This window comes from Bufo gargarizans, chromosome 11, assembly GCF_014858855.1.
Source record: "Bufo gargarizans isolate SCDJY-AF-19 chromosome 11, ASM1485885v1, whole genome shotgun sequence".
NCBI lineage: Eukaryota > Metazoa > Chordata > Amphibia > Anura > Bufonidae > Bufo > Bufo gargarizans.
In genome coordinates, this window is record NC_058090.1 from 20,006,390 (window position 1) to 20,024,390 (window position 18,001).

Here is an 18,001-nt window from a genome sequence, read left to right on the forward strand (position 1 = left end):
CCCACTGCGAGGGGAGGGGCTCTATAAACCATGAAGGGCCACCAGACCTCTGTAAATGAAGCTCCAGCGTCACCTAACGAAAAGTGCTGCAACTTTCTATTATAGTTTGCATACCATTCTCAAGATCACTGCTTGCTGACAGTGAATAGAAACCTGCCAGCTGTACAAGCATGAGCTACTGTGGACCTCACACGTCTGGAGGACTCATCACCTCAGCACAAACCTCTGTCCGGCTCGTTACAATGTATCAGCTGCCACCCTGGATTGTCCGGGCTGGATACATTGTAACAAACCCAAAGATGCGTTAGACCAGGGATCGGCAACTACAACCCCCAGAATCCTCCTTTCCCTTTTATCAGAGTTACAAGAACAGCCAAGTATGTGTGCATGCTGGGAGTTGTAGTTTCAAGGCAGCTGGAGTGCCGAAGGTTGCTGATCCCTGTGTTAGGCCTGGTCGTGGGCAGCAAGCAGAGATCTTGAAATTGAAACACAAAGGAGGACGTTTACACTCTGATCTTAATCTTTCCGTCATAATTATGGCGCCAAAATGAGAATCTACGCCAGGGCGCCAAAGGGGCAAGCAGGGCTGAAATCACCCCATAATTTGCGAAATTTTGAGCCAGCGAGACGTCCGGGGTTGATAAACATCCCCCGCAGTCTGTGCTCATTATACGAGCGCTGTCGCCTCCTCTGTTAGACCTCACTCGTCACTCGCGGGGTTAACACCCGTGACTTTCTCATCACATTAATCAGGGGATTTTTTTTAAACTGACCAAAGACAAAAACAAACTTTCCCACAGGGCGAGAGGGGCGGCTGAGCGGGCGAGGGTGAGAACCGGACGCTGTTTACAGGAGCCCGCGTCTGAACGCGCCGCCAGCTATTCACAAATCCAAACACCAGGGCGAATCCCAGGAGCGGCCGCGCACATTCCCAGGGGAACGCCACCGGCCGACATGTTCTTACCCCCTAAGAAATGTCTGGAATGATAAGGAGGGCGATGAACAATGGGGGACCAGGACCCCCAGGAGGCCAATTAACAGCGAGGCTCAGCCTCATTCACACAGGGGAAGGAAATCGGAAATCTGCGGAGGAATGCGAGGAATGCCAGGTGCAGGATAACCCCCAGTATTGGGAACCACTCCACCATCCAGAGGGCCCCAGGCGACAGCTCCAGGAAAATCATTAAGAGGGCAGATCCAGAACCAAGTCGGGCCCTTCGCTGGAGCGGGAGGGTCCGATATTGCTGAAGGGAAGGGTGGTCGTGCCAAGGGGGAGCTCAGGTAGGTTCATACAGACCACAGCAAGGGGTTGTACGGGATTAGAATGGCTCATTCTTTAATAAACAGCGCCACCCTAGTTTATGGACTGAGTCAGGTATTGCAGCTCAACTCCTACCAAGTGAATGGGGCACAGCTGCAATACCCGACACTGACAATGTACAAGAGAGGCGCTGTTTCTGGAAGGAAGCAGTCAGGTTTTCCTGTACCTCTCCAATCTCTAGATTAGAAAAACAGGGCTGCCTTCTTCCTGAAACAGCGCCATGCTGGGCTATAGGTGGTGTCTGGTATTGCAGTTCAGTCCCATTCAAGTCAATGCAAGAAAGCTGCAATACCAGACACAATCCATGGGCAGGTGTGGCGCTGTTTTTCTAAGAAAGCAGAACCCCCCATATACCTCCTGGAAAAAGGGGAGATGTCCTGGCACAGCTGGCAAGCTCCCTGATGCCGCTCATGCTCACCTCCCCTGTTCCTGTACGCCCTCCTGTTCCTGAGCAACATAGCACTACAAATCCCAGCTAACCTGGCAGCCCTCAGTCCCATAATGTGCACTAGAGAGACATGATTGAAAGAAATCAGTCAGCCGAGGGGAAGGGACGTGGCCAGCAGTGGGGGGAGAGGACCATCCAGCAGGGCCCCATGTGCAGCCTGCGGTTTGGGGAAAAGAACTATTCAGCAGGGCCCCATGTACCACTTGTGGTGGGGGGAGAGGACCATCCAGCAGGGCCCCATGTACCGCCTGTGGTGGGGGGAGAGGACTATCCAGCAGGGCCCCATGTACAGCCTGTGGTGGGGGGGGATCATCCAGCAGGTGCCCCATGTACAGCCTGTGGGGGGAGATCATCCAGCAGGGCCCCATGTACCGCATGTGGTGGGGGGAGAGGACCATCCATCCAGCAGGGCCCCATGTACCGCATGTGGTGGGGGGAGAGGACCATCCAGCAGGGCCCCATGTACTGCCTGTGGTGCGGGGGGAGATCATCCAGCAGGTGCCCCATGTACAGCCTGTGGGGGGAGATCATCCAGCAGGGCCCCATGTACCGCATGTGGTGGGGGGAGAGGACCATCCAGCAGGGCCCCATGTACTGCCTGCTGTGCGGGGGGAGATCATCCAGCAGGTGCCCCATGTACAGCTTGTGGTGGGGGAAGGACCATCCAGAAGGTCCCCATGTGCAGCCTGCAGTGGGGGAAGAGGACCATCCAGCAGGGCCCCATGTACCGCCTGTGGTGGTGGGGGGGGAGATCATCCAGCAGGTGCCCCATGTGCAGCCTGCAGTGGGGGGAGAGGACCATCCAGCAGGGCCCCATCTACCGCCTGTGGTGGGGGGAGAGGACTATCCAGCAGGACCCCATGTACAGCCTGTGTTGGGGGGAGGACCATCCAGTGGGGCCCCATGTGCAGCCTGTGGCCCTTCTGGCACCTACGAATAGCCAGATACAGGATGAGTAACCGATTACAAGTAGTGACTGTGCTGTATTGCACCTGCACTGCAGTATCAGATACCCGGTCATCCTGGGACTTCTAGTACTTCTAGTCCAGGTGACCCTGCTATAAACTGGCTCCCAAGAAGTCCTCGAGACTCTCCGAAAAAGTCGTAATTTTGTTGCGGCTTGAATCAGAGAGTGGCAATGGTCGTTTCCCTCACTTGTACGTCTTTTCTTGTAGCTGGCGCTCTGATCTCTCATGTAGCCGGGCCTCTTATTTAGAGAAGATGGCGGCGTGCGTTGATAACCGCGCTCCCTCCACCGTTTTCTCCGACCTGTCAAGCCTCCAGTAAGCGATGCGTCCCGTCAGTCTCCACCGCTCTCCCACCCTAACCCAATCTAATTATCTGAAGCACGCGGTGAAAATCAGGAATGTCCCGATCTCAGGAGTTTGGGTTTCCAGTTACAATCTCCTGGAACCGGACGCCGTGGCCTTCAACAGGTTCCTGCACAGGACGAGGGATTAACTCCAAGCCTTGATTTTTCCGACACAGTGAAGGCTCCTCTGTCAGCAGCGCCGCCGCTCACCGTACAATGTGCTCCCAATCTGCCAGACTCTACCTTCCCAAACACCATAATTATTGGGAGAGACACCCGCGACGGGAAAGAGTGGAGACGCTGCCTGAAAGTGCGGTTATATCCCTACACGTAGAGGCTCTGTCACTGTCCTCAGGTCATACGTATAACGCGTCACCATCCTAAGGTCATACATATAACACGTCACTGCGCTCAGGTCATACGTATAACCCGTCACACATATAACACATAACCGTCATCAGGTCATACATACAATGAGTCATCGTCCTCAGGTCATACATGTAACACGTCACATCCTCTGGTTATATGTATAACATGTCACCCCCCTCAGGTCATATGTGTAGCATATGGTCATACGTATTACATGTGGGCAGCAGACCTGTGACTGCAGCTCGGGGTGTGACTGGAGCACTCAGGGTAAGTCATGTGTTTCTGCCGTGGATGCTTCTTCTTTCCTGGAGAGAGTGATTTGGGGCAGAGACGCAGCAGTCGGAGGAGGAAGATCCGCAGAGACAGGAGACGGCTCTGAAAGCGGCCGGTGTCAGGGGAATATGGCTGCATTTTACTGAGGTTTAATTTAGGCTTTCATGAAGCCGACGCTAAAGGAGGAGAGCAGCGGCTAAAAGCTCTTATACTGACGACTAACCCTCCATAATTAGATCGACGTCTCCAGCCATATCTCTGCACAGGGCCGAGGACCCATCCAGCGCTGGAGATGGGGAAACGCTCAGACAGAGACTTGCTGCAGAACCTCCCGGGCCATCCATTATCCCTCCATGGTGACAATACTACAACTGGGTCATCAGATTAGGGGTTTGTCCAGGGTCCAGCACTGGAGGGGCCCCACACAAGACAGGGCCAAAGTGGATACCTTTCTGATGAACGGCCCCTGGGTTTCAGAAATGTCACTAGGTGCAACTCCCGAGGGGCTCAGGAAGACCCTAGCCCGATCTTGCTCTGACTGGATCTTTATTTGGTGTTCTGCACGGAGGTGGGTAGTATTCCCGGAGATGGCGGTCACATATAACAGGCAGTGGCCGTCGCCCAGTTGATCTCAGGGTGGTCCCAGGAGCTCAGTGAACAGTCAGCATCTTTACACAATGTATAATTACAATGAAATATGAAGGCACCGAGAGAGAGAAGAGCGGCTAACGACAGGGCCAGGTTAGCTAATCACTGCAGATCATTATCCCGGCAGGCTGTAAAGTTTTATATTGATAGTCACCGATATAACACACACACAACGCTGCATGATGAATGGCGATCTTTAAGGACGATAGGATTCTATCCGAGCCGAGCATCAATCCATGACCTTGTATGAAAGCTAATAACCAGCACATTACAGGCCAGATAAAAACTCACATTACAAAGGGCGATGGAAAGTTCCGGATAAAACTGCTGCATATAAAGGGGCTGCAGCCTTGTTTATGTCCCAATTAAAAGCTTAACCCCCAAAATAAAGCAGTGACTGATACGGCGATGGAGGATAAGAGAACAGAGCCATACTACACAGTTCAGCTGATTCTACCTCCCCCACATGTAAAGGAGAACTCCTATCATGTAAGGTCATGGCACAGGATACACCATCGATGATGATCGGTAGGGCGTCCAACCCCCAGGAGCTCCCACCTTAGAATTAGGGTATGTTCACACAACAGAATTTTCAGTGATTGTTGGGATTCCGACAACTTGGACCCCCCCCCATGATCACTTGTTTGAAGAGTCCATGGTGCTCCAGTGAGCGATGCATGGCCTTCTTAAAGCTTACCCTATGCCAGTGATGTCACGTTCATCAGTCATGTGGCGTCAGAGCAGCTCAGCCCCATTAAAGTGAAAGCTCAGCCCCATTCAAGTGAAAGCTCAGCCCCATTCAAGTGAAAGCTCAGCCCCATTCAAGTGAAAGCTCAGCCCCATGCAAGTGAAAGCTCAGTCCTATTCAAGTGAAAGCTCAGTCCTATTCAAGTGAAAGCTCAGTCCTATTCAAGTGAAAGCTCAGTCCCATTCAAGTGAACGCTCAGTCCCATTCAAGTGAACGCTCAGTCCCATTCAAGTGAAATCTCAGTCCCATTCAAGTGAAAGCTCAGTCCCAATCAAGTGAAAGCTCAGTCCCATTCAAGTGAAAGCTCAGTCCCATTCAAGTGAAAGCTCAGCACCATTCAAGTGAAAGCTCAGCCCCATTCAAGTGAAAGTTCAGCCCCATTCAAGTGAATGGGCAGCCTCTTCAAACAGATTGGAGGGGGTCCTGAGAGTTGGACTCCCACTGATCAGACATTAATAGCAAGCACAGCCGCTATCCAATGTACGGCACTGTACTTGGTTGAAAGCCCAGAGCGCTGCAGCCTCTTCAAACAACTGACCAGCAGGGGTCCTGGTTTTCAGACCCCAATGATCAGATACTGATGATATCCTGAGGATAGGTTAGTATGAAAAAGTTAGTATGAAAAAGTCAGAAAACGCCTTTAAGTCCTACTTATATCTTATGTGTATTGGCAGGTCTTGTAGATTCCTTGGTGAATTGTATACAGTGTTAAGCAAGGGCCAGAACCTATGAGGTTCACATAAATTTGGGTGCTCTGGGGTTTCAGCTGTTGTAGTGACGGGAACCACACATGTGCACAGGATTATAAGTGATGACCAGCTTTTATGGAAATAGGTATGAAAAAAAATCCAGCAAACCGCCATCAGTATGTTGCCATGTTTTTTTCTGCTTTGCACTCCTGGAAGACAACAATGTTTTCTGCAGATGTGAATAAATGTGAGGCGTTCGGAGAGATGGCGGCGTCACGCATGTGTGCCTCCAAAAATAAATGATTTTACATTGGCCCAATTTCAATTAAATAAATCAACAGTTCTTAGAAGAGAAGTGAGTGTCTATTGACAGGGCTGGTTGAGCGCTATGGAGGAGAACCTGAAATTAATTTCCACGCTACATCCAGTGACAGAGCCTGTGCTAATGAAAACCATACCCTTCTACCCGCAGCGAGAGAGGTCACCGAGATAAAGCAGCTAATACTATTCTGGATGATTGGATTTAGGATAATGAAAATATAATGGAGTGCACACGTTTTCTGTACAATATGAGAAGTTTCCCATCTTCTATGCATTTGTGAAGGTCAATGACCAACAAACAGTAGACTCTACCGAGGGTTGATTAGAGACATCCAAGCTTGCTTGAAGAGCGATGTGCTACTCCCAAAATGGTATAACTAACACTGACATGCCTGGTTCAAAGATAAAATGTGAAAATTCTGCTCTGTAGGAGTTAGAGCAATCAGTAGGATGGAGATAATCATGACTCCTCAACCATAAAATGTCAGGAGGAAGCCAAAGGAACAAGATCATAGTCCTGAAGGACTAGGTCTAGAGGGCAACTAATCATAATCATTATAACACTGACTTAATCGTGGGCCCCATGTAATAAAATATTCAAGAGTGGGGTCCCTCTTCTTGGAAACACACCAATTAGCCGTGTACAACGAGAAAGCTGGAGGTCATCTAACGAATATCAGGGAGTCATGTCATGGATGGACATCTATGCTGTCCACTGAGGACATTGGGTAACCTGGCAGTAGAAGAGGGCCTGAGGAACACTCTGGATGTGAATCTTGTCTATAGTCGAGGAACGTGTGGGATCATGGAAAGGTTTGATGGACGTTTAATGGAAAGAATTAATAACATGTAATAAGACAAGAGTGACACAAGGCCAAGTCATCGAGAGATGAAGCCAACAGCTGGTGGAATAAGGAAGACAGAAGACAAGTTTATGAGAAATGACGGGCAAAAGAAACTTACAATAATGTCATAATGCAAGGCGGAGAAAAGAAGGGTGGAGAAGGGACAGAAGGAGATCAAAGGAGACGAGCAAAGCTCTAACAGGAAACAGAGTGAGTAACGGGAATGATGAGGGGCGGGAGGAATACTAGAAAGAGTCGTCGGAAGAGTGACATTCGTTAAATCCTTCCTACCTCCCTTGGTCTATTGCTCATCCTGAGCTCCTCACAAATGAGCCGTCTCTTTTCCTCTCGTTTCTTGTAGATTTGTTCACTGACGCTGGCAGAATTAACTCCCCTCCCCCCCATCCCGACTTTGAAATCTCATTTATACAATGTCCCGGTGGCTGGATGTCCGTAGCTGTTATTTTTCAGCAAGATTGGACATACACAATGATTCATGTGTGACTGCACACTTTGATGGATATCATCCACTACTTCCTTCATTTACTGCTCGCAGCCGAATAAATACAATTTATTGTGAAAATATGATTGTCATTACTTCATGTTCTATCATCGGAAACCATGTTACCCACTTAGTAAAATGGAAAGAACCGGGCAAAAGGCTTCCAGCTAGACATTGTGTCTCGTGTTTTATCTGAATGTAGACTTCAATCACTCCAGAGGACAAAGTACAGAACAGACCTGACCACATGTTCAGAGTCAATTCCTCAGTCAAAAATTTTATTACAAAAACGATATTAGGTGTGCACCATTGGCCGCGGCTGCAAGAGATAAAAGTAAGCCCCAATTCTGAATCATCTCTTGAGACATTATCTCACGTCATAGTCCTTACTGGAGGTTATAGTCCTTATTAGACATCATAGTCCTTACTGGAGGTCATAATTTTTACTTGAGGTCATAGCCCTTAGACAACTTAGTTCTTACCGATCGGTGAAGATTTTATTTTTTTCATCCTTGCCATGGTTTATCCAGCAAAAGTAAAGCAAAATCGAGTGGAAGATGCTTCATCACTCATCAGACTCAAAATCAGCTGGACAGAACCTACAATCGTGAAGATGTTTCACCACTTATGCAAGCGGCCTCTTCAGCTCAACTACTCAACTGATGAGGACGCTCGGAAGATTGATGAAATGTCCTCAAGAACACGAAACACGCAGAGCTGATTTTGATTGCAATAATTGGTGAAACGTGATCAAGAATATAAAGAAAACCAATGGAGGAGCTGACGAAGATGACGGTCAGTCTGACTGAATTCACATACATCAGTTGTCTCCAGCTGTCTGTCTTATGCTAGAGCTAGGCACAGCTGATGTTAGGGGGGAATGAAAAATGAAAGTGACCCTGGAAAAAAAACTAAAAGTGGCCACTGGCCAGGTCCAAAATGACAGAAGGCAGGGCCAACACATGTAGGCAAGGCCAGCAATACCGTAGTGCAGCAGAAAATACCGCCTCAGAAGAACCAGATACTACAGTGCAGCACAAAATACCGCCCCCGAAGAACCAAACACTATAGTGCAGCAGAAAATACCGCCCCAGAAGAATCAAATAGCACAGTGCAGTACAAGATACTGCCAGCTGTGCTACAGTATGAAACTGTATCATCGTTCTGAGGATGGCAATACAGTTGAATTCAGGAGACACTTGTGGCCCCTGGCCAGGTGTTTAAGTGCCTGATGCTCCTACACTAATCAATGTTGAGAGCATCAGATCTTTATGTACCTGGCTGGAGGCCATGAGGAGGGCTTGGATGGCCCCCTGGGTATCGGCCCACCGGGAAATTTCCCTGTAGGGTCTATGGCCAGTCCACCCCTATTATACAGTAGGTGCACACAGCCATTGTGCAAAAATCTGAAAGCATCGGACAAAAAACACTGCATTCTACATTTTTCTGTCCAACACGAGGAGGCATTTGGTGTCAAAACTGGCATGCCGTATGCCAGAACAATTCTATAGAAAACTGTGGGATCAGTTCTCTTCCAGTATTTCTGTCCCACATCAGAAACCAGATATTTGGGAACCCAGCCTAACAAAGATTTGAAGCTTCTAATACAAATCTGGTTGATCGATACACTGGATCATAACCTTGAGCTGCGAGATGTGCAAACCTCAATGTTCAATGGGAATCTGGGAATACCATCGCTAAAGTTCTCCAGTTTCCATCCTATTGGCTTGATGTGTTTAGATTTGATAGCATATTGGACCAGTGGGAGTTCTGCAGGCTCGTAACTACAGGAGGTAGATCCTTCCACATAAGAAGACAACAAGTAGGCGAGGGCCCTGTTACAGATTCGGCATTGGGACCCAAGTTACGCCTTGGGATTTCTAGATTGTCAGAAAATTGGTTAAGTAGAAAAGTCAACAAAGAGAAGCAGGATGAGATACTCACGCCCCACTTTCAGGATGGTTTGGTGCCAGAGCTGCCACGAGGACCCTTCAAAACATGAGTAGAAACCATTGTGTGATAAATTCACGTTATGCAGAAGAAGAGCGGAGCCATTCAGCTGGGAGTTATCAATATCTGTTCCGTTGACTGTCCACGTGACTGCAGCTTCGGGATCCATGCTTCCACATTTTATTACTACGTTAGAACCAATCTTTTCATACTGGATGTGGGGATCTGCAATAAACACAAGAGGTGGAGTGAGAGAAATGAAGCCACCAGGACTGAGGTTCCATAGACTCATCATCAGCCCACCCATCAGATATAAACATAAGGCATATACGGACTTAACATGGAAATCGTACACCATATATCCAGGCCGCATAATACACCTTGGGCCATCGAGTATACACATTCATATTCATAGTCATTCATGGTTGTTGTGTCTCATGGAACATTTATCTCTTAAGAGAAGAGGTCTCCAGAACTAAACACAAATGTGGTCCACAGAATAACAGCCCATATCCATCTGCTGGAGAAACCTCCCAAGATGCCTCCAAAAACTCTTACTGTTACTCATCCTGATCCCATACCACTCTCCCTCTTAGGGCTGTCGGCTCCCTGCTCACAGCTTCTAGCCACAGTGGGTGTCACTGATGACTGGCCCATTCTGAGGACATCACCTGGCATATTTCAAGAGAGATCCTACATTCCATATCAATTGCTTGTTCTGTGTTTTGACCCTGCCTCTGACCTTTGCATTGTCTCTGAATTACGCCTTGCTCCTTCTGGTTCTTGTATTTCAACCTCCTGGTTATTGACCTTTGGTTGTGTCTTGTAATTTTCTCTGGAGTGTCTTATGATTGTCCACTCTCTCGGTGGTGACCTCTGGTTTAACTTTTACTCTGCTCTTCCACCTTCTCCAGACATATCAACCATGAACCTGCTACTAATTAGTGACTACTGCTATGGGAAAGACCATACCCCCCCCCCCCTCCCTCTAGGGTGAAGAATAGGCAGATCCCCTTAATTAACCTTAATTAACCCTTAATTAGCTTCAAACCAACTTTGGCTTTGAAATCACCAAGTTGGCTTTTAAGGTGCAACTGTTTATTATTATTTTCTGTGATTCTCTTGAAGTCAAGATGACTTCTGACATCAATTACACCAGAAGAACATTTTCTGTCAGTCATAATGGTCTAATGATGGAAATGTGTATGTACTATGGAGGTGGTGCTGTGACTCTGAGGCTAGTAAGCTCTTGGAAGGTCTTGTTGTTCTTGTGGAGATCCATCTGAAGTAGGGAGCCTTACCCACAATGCTCTATGAGAAAATGTATGCAACTAAGCTCTCCTGGCATTAGAGAGAGAGAGACAGTTTTCTTATAGGGGACCTACCTACAGATTACACTAGGAATCAGCTTTCTTCCTTCTGGAGGAGAGCTAATTTCCATGGGGCTTTCAAGAATGAAGAGCCCCCATCTCCCTTTCCATGGACGTTGGGGACCTTCACAATATTTACAGACACAAAGAAGCAAGAAGGGAGCCAGCACAAGAGCAATACTGCTCTCTTCTACCATGCAAATCAGCTCTCTTTCAGAAGGAAGAAAACATTCTCACTAGTGCCACCCACAGGTAGCTACCCTGTAAGAAAACTGCCTCTCCATGCCCACCTATTGATAACTATCCTGTAAGAAAACTGCCCCTCTAGTGCCCCTATAGTTCAGTATCCTGTAAGAAAACTGCCCTTCTAGTGCCCCTATAGTTCAGTATCCTGTAAGAAAACTGCCCCTCTAGTGCCCCTATAGGTAAGTATCCTGTAAGAAAACTGCCCTTCTAGTGCCCCTATAGTTCAGTATCCTGTAAGAAAACTGCCCCTCTAGTGCCCCTATAGGTAAGTATCCTGTAAGAAAACTGCCTCTCCATGCCCACTTATAGATAACTATCCTGTAAGAAAACTGCCCCTCTAGTGCCCCTATAGGTAAGTATCCTGTAAGAAAACTGCCCCTCTAGTGCCCCTATAGGTAAGTATCCTGTAAGAAAACTGCCCTTCAGTGCCCCTATAGTTCACTATCCTGTAAGAAAACTGCCCCTCTAGTGCCCCTATAGTTCAGTATCCTGTAAGAAAACTGCCCTTCTAGTGCCCCTATAGTTCAGTATCCTGTAAGAAAACTGCCCCTATAGGTAAGTATCCTGTAAGAAAATTGCCCTTCTAGTGCCCCTATAGTTCAGTATCCTGTAAGAAAACTGCCCCTCTAGTGCCCCTATAGGTAAGTATCCTGTAAGAAAACTGCCTCTCCATGCCCACTTATAGATAACTATCCTGTAAGAAAACTGCCCCTCTAGTGCCCCTATAGGTAAGTATCCTGTAAGAAAACTGCCCCTCTAGTGCCCCTATAGGTAAGTATCATGTAATAAAACTGCCCCTCTAGTGCCCCTATAGGTAAGTATCCTGTAAAAACACTCTAGTGTCTATGGTTTGCTGACATTCCCAGTCATGTTATAAAGGTTCAGACTTTGACCTATAGGTGGCACCAGAGAGAGAGCTTTCTTTCTTCTGCAGGAGAACTGATTTGCATACCCCTTCCCAGGGAGCATTGCCTGTAATCCTCCCGACACCAGCCGGATCTCCACAAGGAAACTGGTGCCTTCCAGGAGCTTTAGTTAAACACTTGTATGTTTACGTCTTAGAGGCTGTAAATCTTCTTACCCTGTAAGTTTGCAGCAGCCGGGGACGGGGGATTTATTACTCCCCGCAGCATTGGTGGGTAATAAAAGCAGATTCTGCTGGAGGAGTCATTAATATACACTATGGGGGTGTAACACAAGAAGAAATCGTTTACATGATGCAACCTGTTGTCCTTATCCAATGCTGCCCACTATAATACAAGGGACAGTTCTACCTAATCTTCTGCTTGCTGTCAGTGAATAAAACAGAGTTGTTTACATTTATTTGAATGGACCTGATATTTCTCACAGATGAGGGTTTGTTACAGTTGTATTCAGTCTATAGAATCTTTAGCAAAGTAAAAACACCCCAGCACAACCCTTGCTGAGGGTTTGTTTCAATGTAGCAGTCCAGAATATGCATCTCACAGAAGATTGATTACCCTGCATGCATTGACAAAAATGTATAGCTCTCTTCCGGCTTTCAACCTCTGAATGTAAACAGTTTCCATTCAGTAACAGCAAGCAGATATGTTGAAAGCAGTACATGACAAACTGGAAACCCTCATTAATCCTATAGGTCAGTGATCATCTCATCACTGGAGAGCAGAAGGAGCTTTGGTTATCACAATACTGGCAGCAGCAGAGAATTGATTTCTGATGCAGCTCTGGATGTGACTGGAGTGTAAGAAGTGATGTGGCCAAACATCAGGACAGTCTGCTTCAAGATCTACAACCATATATTATGAGTGTGAATCACATCTGTACAGCCCCACAGTAACCGGCCGCTGCAACCTTCAGCATATCACATCTCTCAGCTCCATCCTGTTTATTCAGTCTCTGCACAGGACCCTGCATAAGGACATATAAAATCCATCTCCCAGAATGCAATGCATTGCCTAACCCTCACATTACACAGTCCGTACATTGATGATGTCAGCAGAGTAGGCATAAAGATGATGTCACCAGCTGGCATATTGATGATGTCAAGAGAGCTGATGTATTGATGATGTCAGCAGAGTCAGCGTGTTGATGATGTCAGCAGTATCGATGTATCGATGATGTCAGCAGAGTCTGTGTATCGATGATGTCAGCAGAGTCTGTGTATCGATGATGTCAGCAGAGTCTGTGTATTGATGATGTCAGCAGAGTCTGTGTACTGATGATGTCAGCAGTGTTGACTATTGATGATGTCAGCAGAGTCTGTGTATTGATGATGTCAGCAGTGTTGACGTATTGATGATGTCAGCAGTGTTGACGTATTGATGATGTCAGCAGAGTCTGTGTATTGATGATGTCAGCAGTGTTGACGTATTGATGATGTCAGCAGAGTCTGTGCATTGATGATGTCAGCATTGTCTGTGTATTGATGTCAGCAGAGTCTGTGTATTGATGATGTCGGCAGTGTTGACGTATTGATGATGTCAGCAGAGTCTGTGTATTGATGATGTCAGCAGAGTCTGTGTATTGATGATGTCAGCAGTGTTGACGTATTGATGATGTCAGCAGTATCGATGTATGGATGATGTCAGCAGAGACTGCAGTGGTCTGGGGCTCCTCTGTTTACCCTCTCTCTGGTCGGCAGTTCCCAGTTCACACTGCATTAGCAGCACTTTCATGTGGTTTCCCAGTGAAGTCCTTGTGGCAAAGCCTCTTCCTGTGACCCCCGACCCCACGGCCGACCTCTGCTCCCGCACTGATCTGTTTTCATTGCTAAACCCCATGAATAATCTACAGAGGAAAATCAGCAAAGCTCCTGGGGGCCCCGGCTCAGCCACTGACAGTGAGGAGGACCAGGGGGCCCCTGCAAAGGCCTTATATGGGGGCCCCCGGCTCAGCCACTGACAGTGAGGAGGACCAGGGGGCCCCTGCATAGGCCTTACATGGGGGCCCACAATGTGACTACTAATGAAAGCAGTGCAGGAGTATTGTACAACATTGCTACTGTATCTAATCCTATCCTGTGTGATACTGCCTGCTGAGCTGTGTATCTAATCCTATCCTGTGTGATACTGTCTGCTGAGCTGTGTATCTAATCCTATCCTGTGTGATACTGTCTGCTGAGCTGTGTATCTAATCCTATCCTGTGTGATACTGTCTGCTGAGCTGTGTATCTAATCCTACCCTGTGTGATACAGTCTGCTGAGCTGTGTATCTAATCCAATCCTGTGTGATACTGTCTGCTGAGCTGTGTATCTAATCCTATCCTGTGTGATACTGTCTGCTGAGCTGTGTATCTAATCCTACCCTGTGTGATACTGTCTGCTGAGCTGTGTATCTAATCCTATCCTGTGTGATACTGTCTGCTGAGCTGTGTATCTAATCCTATCCTGTGTGATACTGTCTGCTGAGCTGTGTATCTAATCCTATCCTGTGTGATACTGTCTGCTGAGCTGTGTATCTAATCCTATCCTGTGTGATACTGTCTGCTGAGCTGTGTATCTAATCCTATCCTGTGTGATACTGTCTGCTGAGCTGTGTATCTAATCCTATCCTGTGTGATACTGTCTGCTGAGCTGTGTATCTAATCCTATCCTGTGTGATACAGTCTGCTGAGCTGTGTATCTAATCCTATCCTGTGTGTACTGTCTGCTGAGCTGTGTATCTAATCCTATCCTGTGTGATACTGTCTGCTGAGCTGTGTATCTAATCCTATCCTGTGTGATACTGTCTGCTGAGCTGTGTATCTAATCCTATCCTGTGTGTATACAGGCTGCTGAGCTGTGTATCTAATCCTATCCTGTGTGATACTGTCTGCTGAGCTGTGTATCTAATCCTATCCTGTGTGATACTGTCTGCTGAGCTGTGTATCTAATCCATCCTGTGTGATACAGTCTGCTGAGCTGTGTATCTAATCCATCCTGTGTGATACAGTCTGCTGAGCTGTGTATCTAATCCTATCCTGTGTGATACTGTCTGCTGAGCTGTGTATCTAATCCTATCCATGTGTGATACTGTCTGCTGAGCTGTGTATCTAATCCTATCCTGTGTGATACTGTCTGCTGAGCTGTGTATCTAATCCTATCCTGTGTGATACAGTCTGCTGAGCTGTGTATCTAATCCAATCCTGTGTGATACTGTCTGCTGAGCTGTGTATCTAATCCTATCCTGTGTGATACTGTCTGCTGAGCTGTGTATCTAATCCTATCCTGTGTGATACTGTCTGCTGAGCTGTGATCTAATCCTATCCTGTGTGATACTGTCTGCTGAGCTTGTATCTAATCCTATCCTGTGTGATACTGTCCTGCTGAGCTGTGTATCTAATCCTATCCTGTGTGATACTGTCTGCTGAGCTGTGTATCTAATCCTATCCTGTGTGATACTGTCTGCTGAGCTGTGTATCTAATCCTATCCTGTGTGATACTGTCTGCTGAGCTGTGTATCTAATCCTATCCTGTGTGATACTGTCTGCTGAGCTGTGTATCTAATCCTATCCTGTGTGATACTGTCTGCTGAGCTGTGTATCTAATCCTATCCTGTGTGATACTGCTCTGCTGAGCTGTGTATCTAATCCTATCCTGTGTGATACTGTCTGCTGAGCTGTGTATCTAATCCTATCCTGTGTGATACTGTCTGCTGAGCTGTGTATCTAATCCTATCCTGTGTGATACTGTCTGCTGAGCTGTGTATCTAATCCTATCCCTGTGTGATACTGTCCTGCTGAGCTGTGTATCTAATCCTATCCTGTGTGATACTGTCTGCTGAGCTGTGTATCTAATCCTATCCTGTGTGATACTGTCTGCTGAGCTGTGTATCTAATCCTATCCTGTGTGATACTGTCTGCTGAGCTGTGTATCTAATCCTATCCTGTGTGATACTGTCTGCTGAGCTGTGTATCTAATCCTATCCTGTGTGATACTGTCTGCTGAGCTGTGTATCTAATCCATATCCTGTGTGATACTGTCTGCTGAGCTGTGTATCTAATCCTATCCTGTGTGATACTGTCTGCTGAGCTGTGTATCTAATCCTATCCTGTGTGATACTGTCTGCTGAGCTGTGTATCTAATCCTATCCTGTGTGATACTGTCTGCTGAGCTGTGTATCTAATCCTATCCTTGTGATACTGTCTGCTGAGCTGTGTATCTAATCCTATCCTGTGTGATACTGTCTGCTGAGGCTGTGTATCTAATCCTATCCTGTGTGATACTGTCTGCTGAGCTGTGTATCTAATCCTATCCTGTGTGATACTGTCTGCTGAGCTGTGTATCTAATCCTATCCTGTGTGATACTGTCTGCTGAGCTGTGTATCTAATCCTATCCTGTGTGATACTGTCTGCTGAGCTGTGTATCTAATCCTATCCTGTGTGATACTGTCTGCTGAGCTGTGTATCTAATCCTATCCTGTGTGATACTGCCTGCTGAGCTGTGTATCTAATCCTATCCTGTGTGATACTGCCTGCTGAGCTGTGTATCTAATCCTATCCTGTGTGATACTGTCTGCTGAGCTGTGTATCTAATCCTATCCTGTGTGATACTGTCTGCTGAGCTGTGTAATCTAATCCTATCCTGTGTGATACTGTCTGCTGAGCTGTGTATCTAATCCTATCCTGTGTGATACTGTCTGCTGAGCTGTGTATCTAATCCTATCCTGTGTGATACTGTCTGCTGAGCTGTGTATCTAATCCTATCCTGTGTGATACTGTCTGCTGAGCTGTGTATCTAATCCTATCCTGTGTGATACTGTCTGCTGAGCTGTGTATCTAATCCTATCCTGTGTGATACTGTCTGCTGAGCTGTGTATCTAATCCTATCCTGTGTGATACTGTCTGCTGAGCTGTGTATCTAATCCTATCCTGTGTGATACTGTCTGCTGAGCTGTGTATCTAATCCTATCCTGTGTGATACTGTCTGCTGAGCTGTGTATCTAATCCTATCCTGTGTGATACTGTCTGCTGAGCTGTGTATCTAATCCTATCCTGTGTGATACTGTCTGCTGAGCTGTGTATCTAATCCTATCCTGTTTGTGATACAGTCTGCTGAGCTGTGTATCTAATCCTCTCCTGTGTGATACTGTCTGCTGAGCTGTGTATCTAATCCTATCCTGTGTGATACTGTCCTGCTGAGCTGTGTATCTAATCCTATCCTGTGTGATACTAGTCTGCTGAGCTGTGTATCTAATCCTATCCTGTGTGATACTGTCTGCTGAGCTGCTGTATCTAATCCTATCCTGTGTGATACTGTCTGCTGAGCTGTGTATCTAATCCTATCCTGTGTGATACTGTCTGCTGAGCTGTGTATCTAATCCTATCCTGTGTGATACTGTCTGCTGAGCTGTTGTATCTAATCCTATCCTGTGTGATACTGTCTGCTGAGCTGTGTATCTAATCCTATCCTGTGTGATACTGTCTGCTGAGCTGTGTATCTATCCTATCCTGTGTGATACTGTCTGCTGAGCTGTGTATCTAATCCTATCCTGTGTGATACTGTCTGCTGAGCTGCTGTATCTATCCTATCCTGTGTGATACTGTCTGCTGAGCTGTGTATCTAATCCTATCCTGTGTGATACTGTCTGCTGAGCTGTGTATCTAATCCTATCTTGTGTGATACTGTCCTGCTGAGCTGCTGTATCTAATCCTATCCTGTGTGATACTGTCTGCTGAGCTGTGTATCTAATCCTATCCTGTGTGATACTGTCTGCTGAGCTGTGTATCTAATCCTATCCTGTGTGATACTGTCTGCTGAGCTGTGTATCTAATACTATCCTGTGTGATACTGTCTGCTGAGCTGTGTATCTAATCCTATCCTGTGTGATACTGTCTGCTGAGCTGTGTATCTAATCCTATCCTGTGTGATACTGTCTGCTGAGCTGTGTATCTAATCCTATCCTGTGTGATACTGTCTGCTGAGCTGTGTATCTAATCCTATCCTGTGTGATACTGTCTGCTGAGCTGTGTATCTAATCCTACCTGTGTGATACTGTC

The 18,001-nt window shown here is 46.9% G+C and overlaps 1 protein-coding gene across 3 annotated transcripts in view; it reads right to left on the reverse strand.

Moving 5' to 3' along the window:
• LOC122922070 (ciliary neurotrophic factor receptor subunit alpha-like) overlaps window positions 1-18,001 on the reverse strand; it is a 148,472-nt gene that overhangs the window by 80,337 nt on the left and 50,134 nt on the right. For all 3 annotated transcript variants that reach the window (XR_006387082.1, XM_044272516.1, XM_044272517.1), the window contains exon 3: window positions 9,421-9,651. Coding sequence is in view for 2 of the 3 variants with exons in the window: in XM_044272516.1 (XP_044128451.1) it covers window positions 9,421-9,651 (231 nt within the window). In the remaining variant the exon portion in view is untranslated. The remainder of the gene's footprint in view (window positions 1-9,420; window positions 9,652-18,001) is intronic.